This window comes from Hyperolius riggenbachi, chromosome 8 (assembly GCF_040937935.1).
Source record: "Hyperolius riggenbachi isolate aHypRig1 chromosome 8, aHypRig1.pri, whole genome shotgun sequence".
Classification (NCBI taxonomy): domain Eukaryota; kingdom Metazoa; phylum Chordata; class Amphibia; order Anura; family Hyperoliidae; genus Hyperolius; species Hyperolius riggenbachi.
The window spans coordinates 70,767,804-70,788,271 of record NC_090653.1 but is presented as its reverse complement, the minus strand read 5'-3'; the positions used below and the strand labels follow the sequence as shown (position 1 = coordinate 70,788,271).

General features: G+C 44.8%; 2 protein-coding genes across 11 annotated transcripts in view; one reads left to right on the top strand and one right to left on the bottom strand.

Moving 5' to 3' along the window:
* The window catches only part of EHD2 (EH domain containing 2), a 75,505-nt gene extending 62,722 nt beyond the window's left edge, over positions 1 to 12,783 (bottom strand). Inside the window, exon 1 of the mRNA XM_068250666.1 lies at positions 11,931 to 12,783. Coding sequence (XP_068106767.1) covers positions 11,931 to 12,328 — 398 coding nt within the window. The 5' untranslated portion in view covers positions 12,329 to 12,783. The remainder of the gene's footprint in view (positions 1 to 11,930) is intronic.
* LOC137528903 (calpain-1 catalytic subunit-like) overlaps positions 1 to 20,468 on the top strand; it is a 266,591-nt gene that overhangs the window by 127,400 nt on the left and 118,723 nt on the right. The gene's annotated exons all lie outside the window — the stretch shown is intronic.

The window sequence follows — 20,468 nt, the reverse complement described above, 5'->3', positions numbered from 1 at the left end:
TAATGTTCCAATCTTTTTCATCCAATCTTACCATTTCTATGTAATATAAGGGAACTGCCTATGTTATCCATTCAGTATATTTACTCAAGTTACCCTTATACTACAAAGATTTGGTAAAATTGGATGAAAAAGATTGGATCATTAGTGGCCACCTTTAGTCTGATGCTTACTAGGGCTGTGGATTTCGTACAAAAATCATCCCATTCAGACTCCCTACTCCGACTCCTCAGTTTATGAAACCACTGACTCCAACTCTGACTCCCGGTACCCAGAATAACCCCGACTCTGACCCCAACTCCGACTCCACAGCCCTGGAAAGAGGGGCAGAGGGACATGGCTTCCAAAGAGGGACTGTCCCTCCGAAAAAGGGACCCCACCACCACAGGTCAGGACCCTCTTCTTCTTCGCCATAGCAATTGGCAGTACAGAGGTTATGACCACACCGGGGACCTTGGGCCCGCTAGGGGCCCTCCCTCAACTGCAGTATTAGTTCTTTAATGGTGCTATGCTGGTAATGATCACTTCTATATATGCTTTGAATAGTGGTAATCCATAACAAACTCCTCCCCTCCTCTGCTTACACCTCTCATACTGTGGATGTCCTTGGCAGGTTTTGTTGCATCATATGAATTGTTATGTATAGAATGCTTAGGGGGTCCCAATGTAAAACTTGCATTGGGACCTAAAGCGCCTTAGCTATGCGGCTACACATGCTCAAGTATAGCCGCACCAGTGCAATAGCACGGAGGCACGGCTGTACTCACTCACGCAGTGCAATATCATCTGCACCTCCTCAGCAGAGTGGACCCTAACGGGCTTGGCCATTTGTGCCAGAGTCCAAGGGGGAGATGGTACTGTGCCTCTGCTGGATTGCAAAGGTAAATATTGCCGTCTGCTGCTTTCAGGCGGTCCCAGCGCTGGATCCATGCTGCACAGGAGGAAGAGGGAAGCCTCATTAGGATCCAGATGCTTCCCCCTTCCAAGGTAAGTATCCCCAAGGGCTCTTTTTCTCTCTTACAGGTTCACTTTAAAGCGGATCCGAGGTGAAAAACGAACTATAACAAGTAACTTGTCTATATATCTTCTCTAAAGTTTAGATAGTTTACACAGCAAATCTAGCTGAAAACAGTTTTAATAGAATATGATTATTTATTCCTGTGATACGACAGCAGCCATGTTGTTTGTAAACATTACACAGAGGCAGGCTTATCTGTATCTTGAGCCATCAGCCTAATCCTCTCCCCTCCTCCCTCCTCCCCTCTGCCTCTGAAATCAATAGCTAGTAACACCTCCCCCTCCTCCTGCCCAGACTGAGCTCCCATGAGCCCTTGCTACTGCCAAGGCTCTCTGAAAACCTGTGGGCATGGCTTGTTTAGTTTATAGGGAATTAGAGTATTAAAACAAAAACAAAAAAGTATTTGGCTTGAGGAATGCCCTATAAACAATAGGAAAGGAACACAATTGTGCAATGTGTAAAAGTTCACCTCGGATCCACTTTAAGCAAGCCATACAGATATAGATTTCTACCCAGTGTTCCTACCATACACAGCAGAAAAGCTATTGAAGTATCAGTAAACCTGCAGTGTTGCACTGTTTAAAGCAGTGCAATGCTATGGGCTGATGAGATGACGATCAACTTCTGCTCCCGCCCTGCCCCCGATCAACTAAAATTCATTCCAATTTTATGCCACAATTGATTGAAAATTAATTAGGCATTTTGGTGGCAATAATTCGATCGCTTTGAATCGAATAGAAAAATCGATGTGTGGATGGCCTACGTTACAGGCCCATGTGGGCATTCTGGTTGGATTCTGCAGGAGGTAAAGCTGGCCAGACACTGTCTGCTAATAGGTGGAAAACATTAATAGTCCAGTGCAGCGCTTGCATTGTAAGATTTATTTTTTGAAAGGTTTTCACTGAAGGCGGGTGCTTATCAATCACACGTCCACCATTTCATTCTGCTTTTAAAGCAACATGATCTAATATGACCCAGGCCAGAGCTTCAAACTTTTTCCACCTAGCAGCAGACTACGGGAAACTGAAGCGAGAAGTATATGGAGGCTGCCATATTTATTTCATTTTAAACAATACCAGTTGTTTGTAGAGATGGCCTGAACGGTTTGCCGGCGAACGGTTCCAGGCGAACTTCTGGGGTTTGTGATCGCGGAGAACCACTACATTTTCCAGAAGGTTCGCCCCCATAGTGCATCATGAGGGTCAACTTTGACCCTCTACATCACAACCAGCAGGCACATTGTAGCCAATTAGGCTACACTCCCTCCTGGAGCCCCACCCCCTTATAAAAGGCTGGCAGCGTCAGGCATTGGACTCACTCGTGTGCCTGCAGTAATTAGAGAAGGGAGAGCTGCTGCAGACTCTCATAGGGTAAGCTTAGTTAGGCTGTTGTAGGCTTGTTAGCTTGCTCCTGGCTGATTGTTATTGCTAAAAAAGCACCCCTCAACAGCTCTTTCGAGAGCTAATCTTGTTCTTGTGATCTATTTTTTTTTGTGTGTGTGTCCCACTGACACTTGTGTTGCATAGACAGCCTTGGCAATTCCTACTGTGTGTGCCACTGCCAGCCCCAGCACATTCAGTGACTGCCTGTGTGTGTGACAGGTGAACATTGTAATACCCAGTACTGCATATACTTAGTACCTGTTGTTTACTTCAGTGCACCCACCTACCTATGTGAGCGCACGCAGTGTCACTGAGCCTGTTCGGTACCTGTCTGTGTGTGACAGGTGCACATTATAATACCCATCACTGCATATACCTGCCTGACAATCACTGAATATCATTGATCTACTACAGCCCGGCGACCATATGGGCTTGAAAACCGCTATCGCCTGCACTCTGCCCATGGTGTGCACCAGTCCAGCACGGCTGTCACTACACAAACAGCTATTTGCGGTGTGTTACACAGTGAGTTTGGTCTGTCAGCGTGAAGCAGAACTCTAATTATACTCCCTGATTGATGTATAAACATGCAAGATGTTTTAAAGCACTTTAGGCCTGCAATTTAGCATTCAATGTGATTTCTGCCCGTAAAACGCTGCTTTGCGTCAAATCCAGATTTTTCCCCTGGACTTTTGGCATCTATCCCACTCCGCCATGCCCCCCTCCAGGTGTTAGACCCCTTGAAACATCTTTTCCACCACTTTTCTGGCCAGCATAAGTGTTTCTAGTTTTCAAAGTTCGGTTCCCCATTGAAGTCTATTGTGGTTCGCGAAAGTTTGCTCAAGCCGAACTTTTGCGGAAGTTCACGAACCGAAAATCGGAGATTCGGGCCATCTCTAGTTGTCTGGCTGTCCTGCTCAATGCTTGTCCAGGCTCTATGGCTAAGAGTATAAGAGATTTATACTTTTAGCATCCCCTTAGGGCAACTTTCTTGTTGCTCCTATCCCATACGCAGCAGCCCCCCCCCCCCCCCCCCCCCTTTGTAGCCTTTCTAGAAATGCGACCCTGGAATCAGCAGGACAGCCAAGCAACTGGTATTGCTTAAAAGGTAATAAATATGGCATCCTCCACATCCCTCTCACTTCAGGTGTCCTTAGAAATTTGCATTTTTATACTGCAAGAACAAAATATTTTTAGAACAGAATTTTGAATGCACTTTTTTTTAAATAAATTCACTTTCTATTAAATTAATTTATAAAAAAATGGAGTTGAACTAGGACTGCTAGCAACATTTGTCCCTGCACACTTCTCAATATTCCGTAATGAAAGTGTAGCTTTCTTGCAGCTGCATTTCGCAGTTATCTTCTATGGGTGGCACCATCATTCGGCTGTGTAAGGGTCACAGCATTTTAGCGGAGCTTACAGTTCTGGTGGGGACGTCACTGGGATTCCACAAATAGATCAGACACCAGCAAGTGATTCAGCTGGTTAGCAGCCACTTCAATCCAATTTAGGGTGGAGATGGAACTTTTTATAAGCGACTTATTTTCATCATCTCCTCGAACAGTTCTGTGTATTTATATGTGGCATCTGGCACTTGTTTCTGTTTATTCCTACAGACTGTTCCTTCTCTACTTCCTTCTGTTAGGACTGCTTGGAACACCATAACCTGTTTAATTCCATCACTTGCAGATATTTGCCAAGGGGTTACCATGTAAAGGACAACTGAAGAAAGGTGTATATGGAGGCTGCCATATTTATTTCCTTTTAAGCAATTTTGGTTACCTGGCTATCCTGGTGACCCTCTGCCTCTAATACATTTAGCCTTAGACCCTGAACAAGCATGCAGCAGATCAGGTGTTTCTGACATTATTGTCAGTTCTGACAAGATTAGCTGCATGCTTGTTCTGGGCCGGATTTACCATAAGGCACAATAGGCACGTGCCTATAGGCGCCTGATGATGGAAAAGGGGCTCACTCCCATCCCCTAGTGCCTCCCTCACTCCTTCCCTATGCAGATTCCTGATGCAAAGGTAAATTAGAGGTTACTCACCCGGGTCTCTGCATTCCACTGACCAGATCTCCCTTCAGTCGGGGGCACCTGTTGCTACTTAATATTGAGGGTACTTCTGGACACCTAATACCTATGATGGGAGAGGAAGAAGTGACATCTTGGCAAGCCAGCACCCTTGCGGTGCAGTTTGGTGTGGTGGGGGGGGGGGGGGGGTTTGTACGTTCATGGAGGGTGAAGTCTAGGGTACCAGAACATCTGTGCCTATAGGCTCCTGTGATGTAAATCCGGGCCTGTGCTAGTTCTTGGTGTTATTCAGACACTACTGCAGCCAAATAGATCAGCAGGGCTGCCAGGCAATATGCATTGTTTAAAAGAAAATACATTTGGCAGCCTCCATAAACCTCTCACTACAGTTGCCCTTTAAGTAGACCTTAGCTAAAAGTCGCATTTCACATAAATCACTCAGGCATGTCAAGACATCAACATCGCATTGTTATTTTAGGTAAATATGTGTTTCCTTTTTATGAATAGGATGTGCTGCAACACAGGAGGTAGAGACTGGCTAGTGAAAAAAGCACACACTTCAGACAAATAATCTTGAATTAAACTACATAAACTGTTCAGGTTTTTCACAGCAAGATCATCTCCACCAGACTTCTGGGGTGTGGCCTCATTGACCCCTCCTCTAGTGATCTGGCAGGATGGAGCACCCTTGTCTGACAGGTGATGCACTGCGGAAGGATCATCTGAAATGCTTGCTTGTCCTCCCCCCATCCCCTCTCCACAGAACAGAAGGAACTTCTCGCAAAGTTGGGCCATCGCTGGCTACAGCGCATGTGCGGCCCTGAGCCACGTACTTCCTCATTGCGCTTGCATGTCTGGGAGCACTCTGTACATGTGCAGTACGTAAAAAGTCGCTACTGTGCATGCGCAGAGTGCTCCCAGCCACAGGGGAGCAATGAGGTTGCGCGCAGCTTGGGCTACGCATGCACAATGGCAGGCAGCTGGCAGCGACGAGCCAGCTTTGGGGGAGGTCGCCTCTGCTGGCCAGAGGGACTCAGAAACACGTCATGGGCACAGGATGACTCCAGGGGCTGCAAGAGGCCCCAGGTAAGTTAAACAGTTGTGTTTTGTTTTTTTTTACTACTTAAATCTTCCTTTAATTATTTTTGCAGGCAACAACATAAAGTATGTATGTAGCGTTAGGTGTATGTTCTGCCATGTCAACATGGGTTTCCTCTGGGCACTTTAGTTTCTTGACAAATAGGAGGACAGTGAGATACATCACTGTATATCACTGTACAGTATATACTGTAAGTAAAGTGCTGCGGAAGAGATCAGTGCAGTATAACAATAACAACAAATAAACTCTGCCTGTGTCAAATAAAATCAAAGTAAGATAAGTTAACCTCCCAATCGGTTTGATTACTTCTGAATTTTTGGGACTAAAAGCGGTGCAATTTTTTTCAAGTTTTTAGACCCTAAAACCAGGAAAATATCATGTCCCTAGAGAGATCTGCAGCAGCCCAGCACAATACTCACCTCCCCTGGATGCAGCACTGCAATTCTCCCTCCATCCATCGGGTGGCGTTTTACTCCTTTAGTGAGATTGCCGTCGATCATCATCACAACAGACGGCAATCTTACCAGAGGCATCGAGAGCCTCTGAGGACCGGAAGAAGAATGGCTGCCAGCATCTGGATTCTGGAGGAGGCGAGTTACAAATGCCCGCTGCACGCAGGCTCTTCATATACCTCCTGGAGGTTACCCCGAGTCAGGCTCAGGGTTACCGCTATGAGCTGCAGATTTCTTTCCCGAGCCTGATTTGGGGTATTTATCTCTAGTTGAATCTGATTAGAGATAAATTTGTCTCTTGGTTGAAGCTGCCCATAAACTACAGGCCGATTAATACAATAATAATACAATAACATTTCTATAGTGCTTTTCTCCCATAGGACTCAGAGCGCTTAGGCTCTCTCAGATTCAGTAATTGGTAGTAGGATGAAGTATTCACACAACAAAAGTTATAATTCTGCAAATGCCAAACTGAACGGGTGGGTTTTCAGTCTGGATTTAAACACTTCCAGGGATGGAGCTGTCCTGATCTGTTGAGGTAAGGAGTTCCAAAACGTAGGGGCAGCATGACAGAAGGCTCTGGGACCAAAAGTTTCCAAGTGGACTCTGGGTATGACTAGATTATTAGAACCTGTGGATCTGAGAATGCGGGGATTGCTACGCAGCTGCAACATATCTTTCATGTATCCGGGGCACAGATTATTCAGGGATTTAAATGTCAGTAGGCCGATCTTGAATAGGACCCTCCATTCTATAGGTAGCCAGTGAAGGGAGTGCAGGACTGGCGTTATGTGGCAGTGACGGGGTTTGGTTGGTTAACAGTCTGGCAGCAGTATTCTGTATCAGCTCTAGGCGGTACAAGTCCTTTTTTGGAAGGCCAGTGTAGAGAGCATTGCAGTAGTCCAGTCGGGATGTAATGAAGGCATGAACTAAGGTTGGTAGATATTCTGGGGGGAGGAGGTGCTTCATTTTTGCGATGTTCTTCAGGTGAAAATGGGCTGGACTGGGAGACCGATTGCGGCAATACTCTAACCGATGAGAGATGGGCACATTGTTGCTTAACTCTCACCAAAAATTCTCTATTTTACTCCTCCATAGAGACCTCCTTAAAATTATTGCACCGTATCTATTATACCCCATCTAAACTTTACATGTTTCACTTATCGCATTCTGACATGTGCTTTCGTGGATGTGGTCAGAGAGGTGATATGATTCATATATGGTGGAGTTGCCCCAAGGCGGCAGCGTTTTGGAAAAGTATATGGAATAGCCTCAAACTAATCCTGGGCAAGGACTTTCCTCTAGACCCCACGATAATGCTCCTTGGGAATAGACCCCCTGGAGTTCCCTCAGCGCAACACAAATTTATCCAATTTGCTGTGGCCCAAGCAAGAAAATACCTGGCAGCCCAGTGGAAGAAACCTATTCTTCGCTATGACCTGGTCTTTCCGGGCCTTAACCAAACAATGCTATCTGAACATATCAGGGCCAAGTTAATGGACAGGATGGAGTTCTTTTTTAATATTTGGTCCCCTTGGATCGAATGGCAAGATAATCAGGGTCTTTCCTACACATTACACACTTTCTAATCCTCTTATGTGTATTAATAGGGCTTATAATTATATATCTCTAGATGGGACCAACTGAGGGCCTTTATTAATGGATCAGGCTTACTAGTAAAATCAGTGTAGTGACATCGACTAGAAATATATGATAGGATGTACACCAATTCCCCCCTCTCCCCCACACCTTCCCCTCCCCCCTATATTCGCGCTCCTAAAAATATGCACCACCGGCATGTTGTGGTAATTCCACTCGTGGTGCCTGCTTATATTAGAACTCCCCATCCCCTATCCTTCTTTCCTTATCCCATCCCATCCCCCTTTAGGTATCATTGGAACAATTCAGAATATAATAATAATATGAGTGTTTATGGTAATTAGCAAGACTTACCAAGTTTGATATCTCTATTTTAGTTTTCATTGTATCACTCATTATTGGTACAGTATCTTTATTTAACAATTACATCTGATAAAACAAGATCTTTGTAATCCCCATGTGTGGGGAAATTGTGATTACAATGTTATGTGAGTTTTCCTTTTTATCAATAAACACCCTTGAAACGAAAATGGGATGATTTCACCACAGCAGAGATGTGAGTTCTGAAGTTTAAATCCTCATCAATTAGAACTCCTAGGCTACGCACATGATCAGAGCTGTGTTGATCCGTGCCTCCTATTCCCAGTGGTGAATACTGAAGATTCCGGTCCGATTTCAGCATGAAATCTTTAGGGAATCTGCTGAGCCCGCCGCGTCCGCCCTGCTGCTGCACCCATGCATAAATGTGCCTGGTGTGTGCATTTATACATTACCTGTGCGGTAGCAGCCTCCATGCGGTGACAGTCCATCTTGCCGGGTAGTCGCATAGCGGAGCATAGTATCTGACGTCAGACGCTATGCACTGCTACCATTTATGCGGAACGTGGTGAGATGGACGGTCGCCACATGGAGGCGGACACTGAACAGGTAATGTATAAATGCACACACCAGGCACATTTATACATTGCGGCAGCAGCGGCGAGGGTTTCTTCGTTTCATTGCTCGTTCCGAAATCGGTCGCCGTACCGCCGTACACCCGAACAACCAACTTCGCCGCGACATCTTGCGGCATGGCGATCGACAATGCGACCAATTTCCATGCGTCAGTCGGGCATGCACTTGGCGGCACTGATTTTCATCCAATTCGATTGTAATAATCGAATTGAATGGTTGATCGGCCGCCAAGTCGTCTGATGTCTGGCCACCTTAAGCACATCAATGATGCAGGACCTCTCATGCATTCAGCAAGCATACAGATTGTAGCTTATTGTCAGCTGAAATGATCTTGTGTGATTGTGCTGCGTGACAGTTTGCAAGTGATCCCCACACTGGCATGCTTGTTTCTCTACTCATCTGTGCACAGAAAAAGCAGGATGTGTTCCACTGCAAACAGCTGCCTTACAATTTCAGTTGGTCATATAAATGACGGGGGGGGGGGGCGCAGCCTTTACTGCTGCAAGAGAGTAAGGGGGGTCTACTGTTATAGAAGGGGGGGGAATTATGGTGGACACTCTTGTTGTATATCCTCTGGCAGATGGGTCCTCTGGCTGTAGCGTCACTAAAGGTGGCCACACACGGTACAATAAAATGATCCGATTTTACGGCGATTCAATAAAAAAGATCAGATTTCCCGAAAAATTTTAAATCTAATCTAAAGCTTTTTTTTTTTTTTTTTTTTCACTCGAGCAAGAAATCCGATCGGATTTCCCGTTTTTATTTGATAGAAGTTGATCGGGAATGGTACATTTTTCTGATCAATTGAAGATTGAATGGTGTGTGGGAGATTGCCAATGTATTAATATGCACACCCAAGCAATTTTCTCACAGTTACCAATCATTTTTATCATAATTGAGGAAAAATTGACCATAGGTGTGTGGTACATTGGTCAGATTTTTGAAATGTTACAATCAGTCAGAAAAATTAATTGCAATTCTTGAATTGAACAGATATTTTAAAAATTGTATGGTGTGTGGCCATATCAGAGTTTTGCTGGGGAGGGGGGAAGGCACAATTTTAGTTACACCCCTGTATAGCGTAGCTGGTTGGGAAAGTAGCAGGGGGTAGGTGGTGTCTGTACACACAGCAGAAAGTCCCAAACAACAATAGGCAGGCAGCCCCACAAATAAAACTTTGATAAGCTCCACCCCCAATGATCACACCCTTTTCCCTGTGATGATCTTCACGAACTGTAGGCCCATCTGCAAAGTATGGCCCCATCTACCTATAACAAGTAGGACTACAGTAAACACTTGCTCCCGATGGGCAGCCCTACCCTGTATCAGAAGCAGGAGTGAGGGTAAGAAGTTGTAGACCCAGCCCTGTGCCCCCCTGAGGCTGAAGCTGCTGCTCCCCCCCTTCACTGTAATAGTTTGTGAAAATAGCAGGCTGAATTGATTTTGATCAAATCTGTATGAAATCTCCAACTCAACAGACAAAAACTGACAGTATTTGATGGATTTTGAGTACAAAATCTGGGTTGTGTTCTTTTTAACAATGTCTTGATTGGTAATATTGATCCTGAAAAGCTATACTTACCGCCATAGTGGATTAATTTAGCTAATGGGAATCCTCTCAGGGAAGATTCCCATTGGTCTGTTAAAGGACCAATAGGGGGCGCTGGAGGGATTTACAAAGATGCTCTGGGGCTTGTTATATTTAGTATAGCAAGTGCCAGGCAGTGATCGCAGCGTAGGGGCGGTTCACAGTTAATCGTTATGAAGAGGCGGCAAGAATGGACATGTGTGGTGCTTTATACCCTTTGTCATTATTGAGAGGATATTGGCTCGGGAAATTTCTGAGGATACTGTTATGAAAGTAACTAAAGTTAAGTATTTATGGTTAATTTAGAATAATAAAGTACTTTTTTTCATGGCTGTGTTTTTATTTCATTTTAACTCTTCAGTACCCCTTTACCTATTTCAGCTGGGGAGGGGGCGAGCATCTGAGGGTCCCCTTAAAGGAGACCCCCGGATGCCACCATGAACCTCCCCCCACAGGTGTAGGGGCAGTTACCCCCACTCTCCTACTGAGCACCAGAGATGGGGATGAGCCCCTTGTCCATGGATGCAACAAGGCATTGGGGCACCCCTCTCTTCTAGAGACCCGCCCCCTCCCCATACCATAGACCATGCAGGTTGGTACAGCTCAGGCTGCAGAGCCCCACGCTTGGCACACAGCTGCCAAAATAGGAACAGTGTGTTTAACTTCAGAGGTAATTTAATGACCTCCACCCCAACCACAGAGTCCTTCTTTAAACTGCATGGAGAGTTTCCAAAATTATTTTCATATCTTCTTACATAAGTTAAACAATGTCAACTTTTACTTGCCAACTTTAATAAAGCTGAAGTAACTGCTTTTACTTTAAAATACTAGTCATGAAATGAACTTTGGCCAGTATTTCTAAATCAGTGTATAAGCTGCAATAGGAGTGTCTAGCAGAATGCCCTCTGTCCCCCCTCCTGCCTTGCGCTGTGTGGTGTAATTCCATCTCCCAGCTGCTGTTTTATGTGGTTGTTGCTGGGTGGATCACGAAGCATGAAGCAAAATCATCTCTTTTACAAGAGAGTAACAGTCAGACTTAAGCAAGTTAACAGAAGGGTGTAATGCATTCTGCTGTCCTGCACATTTATATAAGCTTTATGAAAGAAGATAAAAAAAATCATGTATAGCACTTTTCACACAATATCTTAAGATTCTGTGAAAGCAATTCCGTTTTATAATAGACTTTGATTTTAGGTTGGCCACACTGAAATCTAAGAGCCCTTCTCTGACTGGAGTTATATATTACGGTAAATTAAAATGTGGCAGCACAATGGAATTATACTATTAAGTAAATATAACTGCCACTTTACCATGGTTAGTTTCAGTAAAATTTGCTTATTGCAGTATATATACTACCACAGGCAGCCTAATATCAGCATTCCCTTTCCTGTTTTAAAAATTGTGCACCTTTTAGGTACTTAGTGGTGTAGCAATAGAATATGCAGAGGTAGTGACCGCACTGGGGCCCCTGGACTAAAGAGGCTCATTACGGGTCCTCCTTAATCCATCTTATTAGCTTTTCATTGGTGCTATGATGGGAATGAACACCTCTACATGTGCATTGAATAGCAGTAATCCTAAACTAGCGGTTTCCTTACTTTGATTATACCTCTCTGACACTGAAACTGTCCTTGGTAGGTTGCGGGGCGTCATATCAATAGAGTGCTTGGGACCCCATGTAAAACTCATACTAGGGCCCCAAGCTCCTCAGCTACGCCACTGGGTACTTACTTTAAAAACCAACACATGTATTATCTATATCTTAAGGTAGGTGCCCTTAGTGAACCTGCACGAGACACTCACCTGTTTAGGAAAGTGTTCCCAAAAGGGTTGAGCTTTCGGAAGGGTTTTTTGGGGTCCACCATGAGTGCGTTCCCAGGAATGACTCCCTCGGTGTCTCCATGCATGACGGCGATGAATGAGTCAGTGGTGGGTTCTGGTCCAATGCGACTACCTGGGATGTCCTGCTCTAGCAGGTACTTAATGAAGGTGGTCTTCCCAGTAGAGTACTGGCCCATCACCAGCACCATGGGCTTGTTATCAAAGTCAGCATCCTCCAGGGCAGGAGAATGAAAGTCATGGAAGCGATAATATTCTTCTACAGGTTTTAGCTTCTTCTTGTACAGATCTTTGAGACCCTCGGTGACAGTGTGGATGACTTCAGGGGTCTTCTTCTCATTCTTCTTCATCCAGCTGAACATTTTTCACAGTGAGTGTAGATGGACACAACAGAACAGACAATAAACTTATGGTCTTGTTTCGTAAAGTCTCCTCTGCAACTTTCAGAAGCTTCTTGCTGCTGCAGAGAGTCTGTTAGGTTTGTTTCTCCCCTTCTCTGAAGTCTGCACTTTCTTCTTATGATGTCAGTCTGAAGCGAAGTCTGGTCTATCCCAGAACATGACAGAACCACTGGAAAAAAAGGGCAGGCAGGAACAGGGTGTGTGCGAAGGAGGCAGAAGGGTGGGGAATTTAGGACCACCTTGTGCAAAAGGGTTAATAGGTCAATTGAAAGTGGGGGGATGCTTATTCCAATTTCCAAACTTTACAGCCAAGGAAAAAATGCTGTGGAAAACAGATGTATTGTGCAGGAAAGAATGTATGCGTGTATTTGGAAAGTATATTTGGAAAGGAGGGGAACCCTGTCTATTCCACTCCCTGGCTGCCTACCCCACCAAAGGAATGCACCATACTGCTGGAACTGTCATGCTGAAGTCTAGTGCAGCTCTTACGCCACCTAGTGGTGTCACAAGGTATACATGTATTTTACTGTATGCACACAGCGACAGGTTAGAACTGTTATAGTTCTTTTAATGTACATCTGAACTAAGAGGAATATGGAGGCTTCCATATGTATTTCATTTTAAAATATGAATATTGCCTGTCTGATCTGCTGACCCTAATACCCTGTCTCTAATACTTTTAGCCATAGACCCTGAACAAGCATGCAGCAGATCAGGTGCTATGACTGAAGTCTAACTGGATTAGCTGCATGATTGTTTCTGTTGTTCTTCAGATGCTACTGAAGCCAAATGAATCAGCAGGACTGCCAGGCAACTGGTATTGTTTAAAAGGAAACACTTATGGCAGCTTCCATATCCCTAGCAGTGACGTCATTAGTGACTGGGCTACATGCAAGCTTTCCATTGCAGCTCTGAACCTACTCAACTGCAGTGAATGGAACTGTGCTGTGTTGTACGGAGCAATACATGCAGCAGCACTTTGGCCGAACAACCCTACATGTTTCATCTCCCTAAAGCAGGCTTCCTCAGGTGTAGAATAAAGTGCAAGGTGCCCAGATGAAAATGCTTATTAAAAATAACATATGTACAAAAAGTCACACGTTAGCAGCATTTCGACCAGAGATATAGTCATATTGCATATAGCTGAGAATCTAGCATGTACAGGTATGCCACATGGTTTCTTAAAGGCTAGCTTGAAGCTGGCCACTAATGATACAATCTTTTTCATCCAATCTTACCATGTCTATGTAATATAAAGTAACTTCCTAAATTATCCATTCAATATATTCACTCAGTTTACCTTGATACTAAATAGATTTGGTAAAATTGGATGAAAAAGATTGTATCATTAGTAGCCACCTTTAGCAGTCACAAATTTTACAAACGGGCAGCAGGGATGTGCAGGTCCTCATGCCCACCGATTCCCCCCATTCTCTTCTGTCCTCCTCCGCTGTCTTGTAAAGGTTTTTAAAATTTGGCCGCTAAGGTATCCTTTAAGCTAGGTACCAAAGTGAAGACAGCAGAAGATGGATCGGGGAACTTCCAGCGACACGATGAAAGCTTGTTTCCTAATCCATCGTCTGCAGTGGGGACAAACGACAGGTGCAACACGATCGCCGTACTTATGTGTGAAAGTTTATGGCGATCGGATCGATTGTTTGCAATCGGAACCGCCATGATGGTCGTGTAAAAACAAGTGATTGCCATGGATGCCTGTGTCATATATTGTTTAACGTGGCTTCGTTAAACGAGGTTGCGAAAAATCGCTGCAAAAATCCCGATGTGGGTACGGGCATTCAGTGATCGGCACACAGGATCTTTTAATGAAACCAATTGGCAAGGGGATCGCATTTTCACTTCCCCCACTCGCTGGAAGCTGCTCACTCCTCACTCGTGTGACCCTTCCTTCCCTCCTATCCTCTGAATACCTTACACGTCTGGGCTATACACTGGCTTGCAAAAGTATTCGGCCCCCTTGAAGTTTTCCACATTTTGTCACATTACTGCCACAAACATGAATCAATTTTATTGGAATTCCACGTGAAAGACCAATACAAAGTGGTGTACACGTGAGAAGTGGAACAAAACTCATACATGATTCCAAACATTTTTTACAAATCAATAACTGCAAAGTGGGGTGTGCATAAGTATTCAGCCCCGTTTGCTCTAAGTGCAGTCAGTTGCCCATAGACATTGCCTGATGAGTGCTAATGACTAAATAGAGTGCACCTGTGTATAATCTAATGTCAGTACAAATACAGGTGCTCTGTGACGGCCTCAGAGGTTGTCTAAGAGAATATTGGGAGCAACAACACCATGAAGTCCAAAGAACACACCAGACAGGTCAGGGATAAAGTTATTGAGAAATTTAAAGCAGGCTTAGGCTACAAAAAGATTTCCAAAGCCTTGAACATCCCACGGAGCACTGTTCAAGCGATCATTCAGAAATAGCAGTATGGCACAACTGTAAACCTACCAAGACAATGCCGACCACCTAAACTCACAGGCCGAGCAAGGAGAGCGCTGATCAGAAATGCAGTCAAGAGGCCCATGGTGACTCTGGACGAGCTGCAGAGATCTATAGCTCAGGTGGGGGAATCTGTCCATAGGACAACTATTAGTCGTGCACTGCACAAAGTTGGCCTTTATGGAAGAGTGGCAAGAAGAAAGCAATCGTTAACAGAAAAGCATAGGAAGTCCCGTTTGCAGTTTGCCACAAGCCATGTGGGGGACACAGCAAACATGTGGAAGAAGGTGCTCTGGTCAGATGAGACCAAAATGGAACTTTTTGGCCAAAATGCAAAACGTTATGTGTGGTGGAAAACTAACACTGCACATCACTCAAAACACACCATCCCCACTGTCAAATGTGGTGGTGGCAGCATCATGCTCTGGGGGTGCTTCTCTTCAACAGGGACAGGGAAGCTGGTCAGAGTTGATGGGAAGATGGATGGAGCCAAATACAGGGCAATCTTGGAAGAAAACCTCTTGGAGACTGAAAAAGACTTGAGATTGGGGTGGAGGTTCACCTTCCAGCAGGACAACGACCCTAAACATAAAGCCAGGGCAACAGTGGAATGGCTTAAAACAAAACATATCCATGTGTTAGAATGGCCCAGTCAAAGTCCAGATCTAAATCCAATCGGGAATCTGTGGCAAGATCTGAAAACTGCTGTTCAAAAACGCTGTCCATCTAGTCTGACTGAGCTGGAGCTGTTTTGCAAAGAAGAATGGGCAAGGATTTCAGTCTCTAGATGTGCAAAGCTGGTAGAGACATACCCTAAAAGACTGGAAGCTGTAATTGCAGCAAAAGGTAGTTCTACAAAGTATTGATTCAGGGGGCTGAATAATTACGCACACCCCACTTTGCAGTTATTTATTTGTAGAAAATGTTTGGAATCCTGTATGATTTTCGTTCCACTTCTCACATGTACACCACTTTGTATTGGTCTTTCACGTGGAATTCCAATAAAATTGACTCATGATTGTGGCGGTAATGTGACAAAATGTGGAAAACTTTAAGGGGGCCGAATACTTTTGCAAGCCACTGTATCAGTTCTGACAAAATATTGTCATTATGTGTGCAATCTAATGTCAAAATTTTGACATTAGATTACACACAGGTGCATTCTATTCAGTCATTAGCACTCATCAGGCAACGTCTATGGGAAACTGACTGCACTCAGACCAAAGGGGGCTGAATAATTACGCACACCCCACTTTGCAGTTATTTATTTGTAAAAAATGTTTGGAATTATGCATGATTTTCATTCCACTTCTCACGTATACACCACTTTGTATTGGTCTTTCATGTGGCATTCCAATAAAATTGCACGACTAATAGATTCCCCCACCTGAGCAGTAGATCTCTGCAGCTTGTCCAGAGTCACCATTGGCCTCTTGACTGCATTTCTGATCAGCGCTCTCCTTGTTCGGCCTGTGAGTTTAGGTGGACGGCCTTGTCTTGATAGGTTTACAGTTGTGCCATACTCCTGCCATTTCTGAATGATCGCTTGAACAGTGCTCCGTGGGATGTTCAAGGCTTTGGAAATCTTTTTGTAGCCTAAGCCTGCTTTAAATAACTTTATCCCTGACCTGTCTGGTGTGTTCTTTGGACTTCACGGTGTTGTTGCTCCCAAGATTCTCTTAGACAACCTCTGAGGCCCTCACAGAGCAGCTGTATTTGTACTGACATTAGATTACACACAGGTGCACTCTATTTAGCCATTAGCGCTCATCAGGCAATGTCTATGTGCAACTGACTACACTCAGATAAAAGGGGGCTGAATAATTACGCACACCACACTTTGCAGTTATTGATTTGTAAAAAATGTTTGGAATCATGTATGATTTTCGTTCCACTTCTCACGTGTACACCATTTTGTATTGGTCTTTCACGTGGAATTCCAATAAAATTGATTCATGTCTGTGGCAGTAATGTGACAAAATGTGGAAAACTTTGAGGGGGCCTAATACGTTTGCAAGCCACTGTATGCGCTGTGCATCGTACAACTGCCTGCACATGTATAGAGACAAGTGTACACGCTTGCACCATTATGGCACACAAAATGTCCACCAAAAGATCATTACCTTCATACCTTCGTCCCAACTTTTTGAGATAAGAAAGAGGGACACTTTAAGACACACCCCTGCCACACCTCTAACCACACCCCCACCACACTTATAGCCACATAAAACCAGGGCTGTGGAGTTGGTACAATAATCATCCAACTCTGACTCCTCAGTTTATGAAACCTCCGACTCCAGCTACCCAAATTTGCTCCGACTCCTCGACTCCGACTCCTTAGTCTAATACAGGCATGGGCAAACTTGGCCCTCCAGCTGTTAAGGAACTACAAATCCCACAATGCATTTGCCTTTATGAGTTATGGCTGTGGCTGTCAGACTCCTGCAATGCATTGGGGGACTTGTAGTTCCTCAACAGCTGGAGGGCCAAGTTTTCCCATGCCTTGTCTAATACTTACCAGGGAAGTGGATTTTGTAAAAAAAAAAAAACATCCAACTCCTGACTCCGACTCCTCAGTTTATGAAACCTCTGACTCCAACTCCGACTCCGGGTACCCAAAATGGCTCAGACTCCAACTCCGACCCTACAGCCCTGCATAAAACACTAAAATTCAAAAGCAAAATACACAGTTTTAAAATTCAAAACCACGCTGGTCCTTTCTATCATCACTAGTTTTCTTTCATATTCACATTTTAAAATAAGAAATATGTCAATTTAAAGAATGGGAATAAAGTTTGGAGTCAAACTTATACATATATTTACAGTACATAGACCTGTACATCAGTCCTGAAAGAGGGACAAATGAGGGAAAAAGAGGGACAGAGGAATTTGGTTCCCAAATGGGACAGGTGTGAGCTATGTTACCTTGCCCGTAAAAGGCACTCTCACCCAGCATCCTGCCATGCTTGCTTTGTCAGATTTTGTGGTGTTTCTTGATGATGTTTGTTGCCTGCCATAATATGATATCTCTTATATCGACCCGGCTTGCCTGACTGCCTCTGATCTGAATTACTGCTTTGACTTTGACTTTTTACCTGGATTATATATTTGCTACCCACAGTGGTGGCTCCAGCTTCAGATTTTGGGGGGCACAATAGCTAGCTGGCGGCAAGTGGCAAATACGCATATCAAACATACTCCTTCTTCATTATGGGTAGCAGATGTTCCCCTCCCCCAGTGTAGGTTGCAGATGTGCCCGGACCCTGGAGTATTGGGTAACCCCCAGTAAACATAGCCAGATGATTCCCTCAGTATTAAAGGTAGGAGATGTGTCACCAGTATTCGGTCCCCCCCCCAAGTGTAGGAAGCATATGTGCTCCCAGGATTAAGTAGATCCCCTCCCACCAGTATATGAAGCCAGATGTGCTCCCAGTATTGGATAGACCCCACTCACCTACCCACTATAAGTAGCCATATATGGCCACAGTATTAGGTAGCCAGATGTGCCCCCCAGTATTAGGTAGTTCCCCCCCACCTACCCAGTATAGTTAGCTATTTGTACCCCAGTGTTGCGTAGCCCCCACCCCACAATATGTGCCCCCTTATTAGCTTCCACCCAGTACATGTGCCCCCAGTATTAGACATCCCCCCACACTCTGTAAGATATCGCTCCCCGTATGCAAAGTCATGAGTGTGTCTGAAAGCTAAGCCAACTCTCTCTTTAGCTGCGTCTAACTTCCTCTCTTAAGGTGCCCATTAATGGTACAATTTTTTTCACTAAATGCGATCTTTCGAGATTTGAATGATCAAATTGTATAGAAAATTAGCCTTTTATGAAGGCAATCAATAAGAAGTGATTCTCTGGTCGATTGCTTAAAGGGACCCTGAGCAGTGCCGAAAATAAAAAGATTACACTTACCTGGGGCTTTTTCCAGCCCACCGCAGGTCGGGAGGTCCTCCTGGCTCCTCTTCGTACGCCTCCGCTGACCCCCCTGTTACCGGCGACTCCTGGGCCGGCTCTTCCTGGTTCCTGACGCTCATCGTCTACACGTAAGTGTAATCTTTTAATTTTCGGCACTGCTCAGGGTCTCTTTAATAAGATAAAATCGATCAGAAAGTTGGATTTTATGATCGAATTTGAAAAAAGAATCGTTCAGTAAATATGAACAATCGATAATTACCTTCAGATTCGTTTCAATCATTCAAATCGCATGAAAAGATCGCATTTAGTGAAACAACTGTACCGTTAATGGGCACCTTTAAGACTCTAGCAGTGCCACGTGATGAGAGAGAGATGACGTGGCTAAAGAGAGATCCCAGTGCCAAGAGGAGGGTAACTTCTCCATGCTCTGCTAGTGACTCTGCAATCCCCAGGGAAGGGTGGCACAGCAATAGCCACAGTGTAGTGTCGCCACTGGCTGCCTGCCCGGACTTTGGCCTGTTTATTGCCTCTAAATGTTTTCCGCCTGCACCAACATTTGGTTTGTGACCTCACTTCTGAAAGCACTCTGCCAGTCGGACCTCTCTGACTACACCTGTCTTTGATTGCCTTGTTTAATTGGGGCCTGGGCTGTCAGTGCTGTTCACCCTTACTACTCTAATTGGGCTGCTCAGTAAAATTCATAAGCCCCATCTATACCATACACTTTTTTGTCCGATATTTGATTCGATTAATTGATTCGATTCAATCTGACATGTCCGATTGGGATTCGATTTGAATCAATTTGCCATTGTTTTGCAATGGCAAACTGAATCGAATCGAATTCTGATTGGACATGTCGGATTGAATCAATAAATCGTAGCGAATCGGACAAAAAATTGTATGGTGTAGATGGGGCTCCGTATTTGTTTACCAGAGGTGTAAAGAGCTGCTAAACTTTGGATGGGCCCCCAGTATAGGTAGCCTGGTATAGGTCCCCCCAGGATTATAGCGCAGGAGGGAGGAGTGGAGCAGCGGGCACACACAGAGAAGGGGGCCTGACTCCCCTCTCCTTCACCTTCAGTGCCTCCCCCCTCCAGAAATTAGAGCAGCCGGCAGGGAACACGGACTCACCTCTTTCGGGTTCCATGAGATGATTGAGTTCTGCATGCTGCCGGTCTTTTCTGTCTCAAGTGCCACTCACTCTACCTCCTGATTTGTCCCCTCCCTGCGGCTGTGTATGCCCTCCTCTACTCCCCCCTCCTGCGCTGCATCCCCCTCCTGCACTGCATCCCCCTCCTGATAGGCGTTCTGCCCGCTCTTAAAGAGACTCTGAAGCGAAATAAATTTGCTACATTTACTTTATAATTCGCTTCAGAAGTATCATCTGCGCTAAACCGCCACATCCCCGCCGAAAAACGAGGGCTGCAGACCGCCCAAACCCCCAGGCAAACATCCATGACCAACATTTATGTGGTATAACAACAGAGGCGCCAAGTAGAGTAAAATTAGTTAAAATTGTTAAAAAGGGGGAAGTGGGTGGACTCACCTCCCTTCTGAAAAAATGGCCAGACAACGGGCAGGTTACTTCAAGTTTAAAGTAACATTTATTATGAGCTCCAAAAGTGCATCGCGTTTCACGGGTAACAGTCCCGCTTCTTCAGGCAAACAATTTTTGGAGGGAGCAAAGTCGGGTCAAGAGCCAGATATAGCAC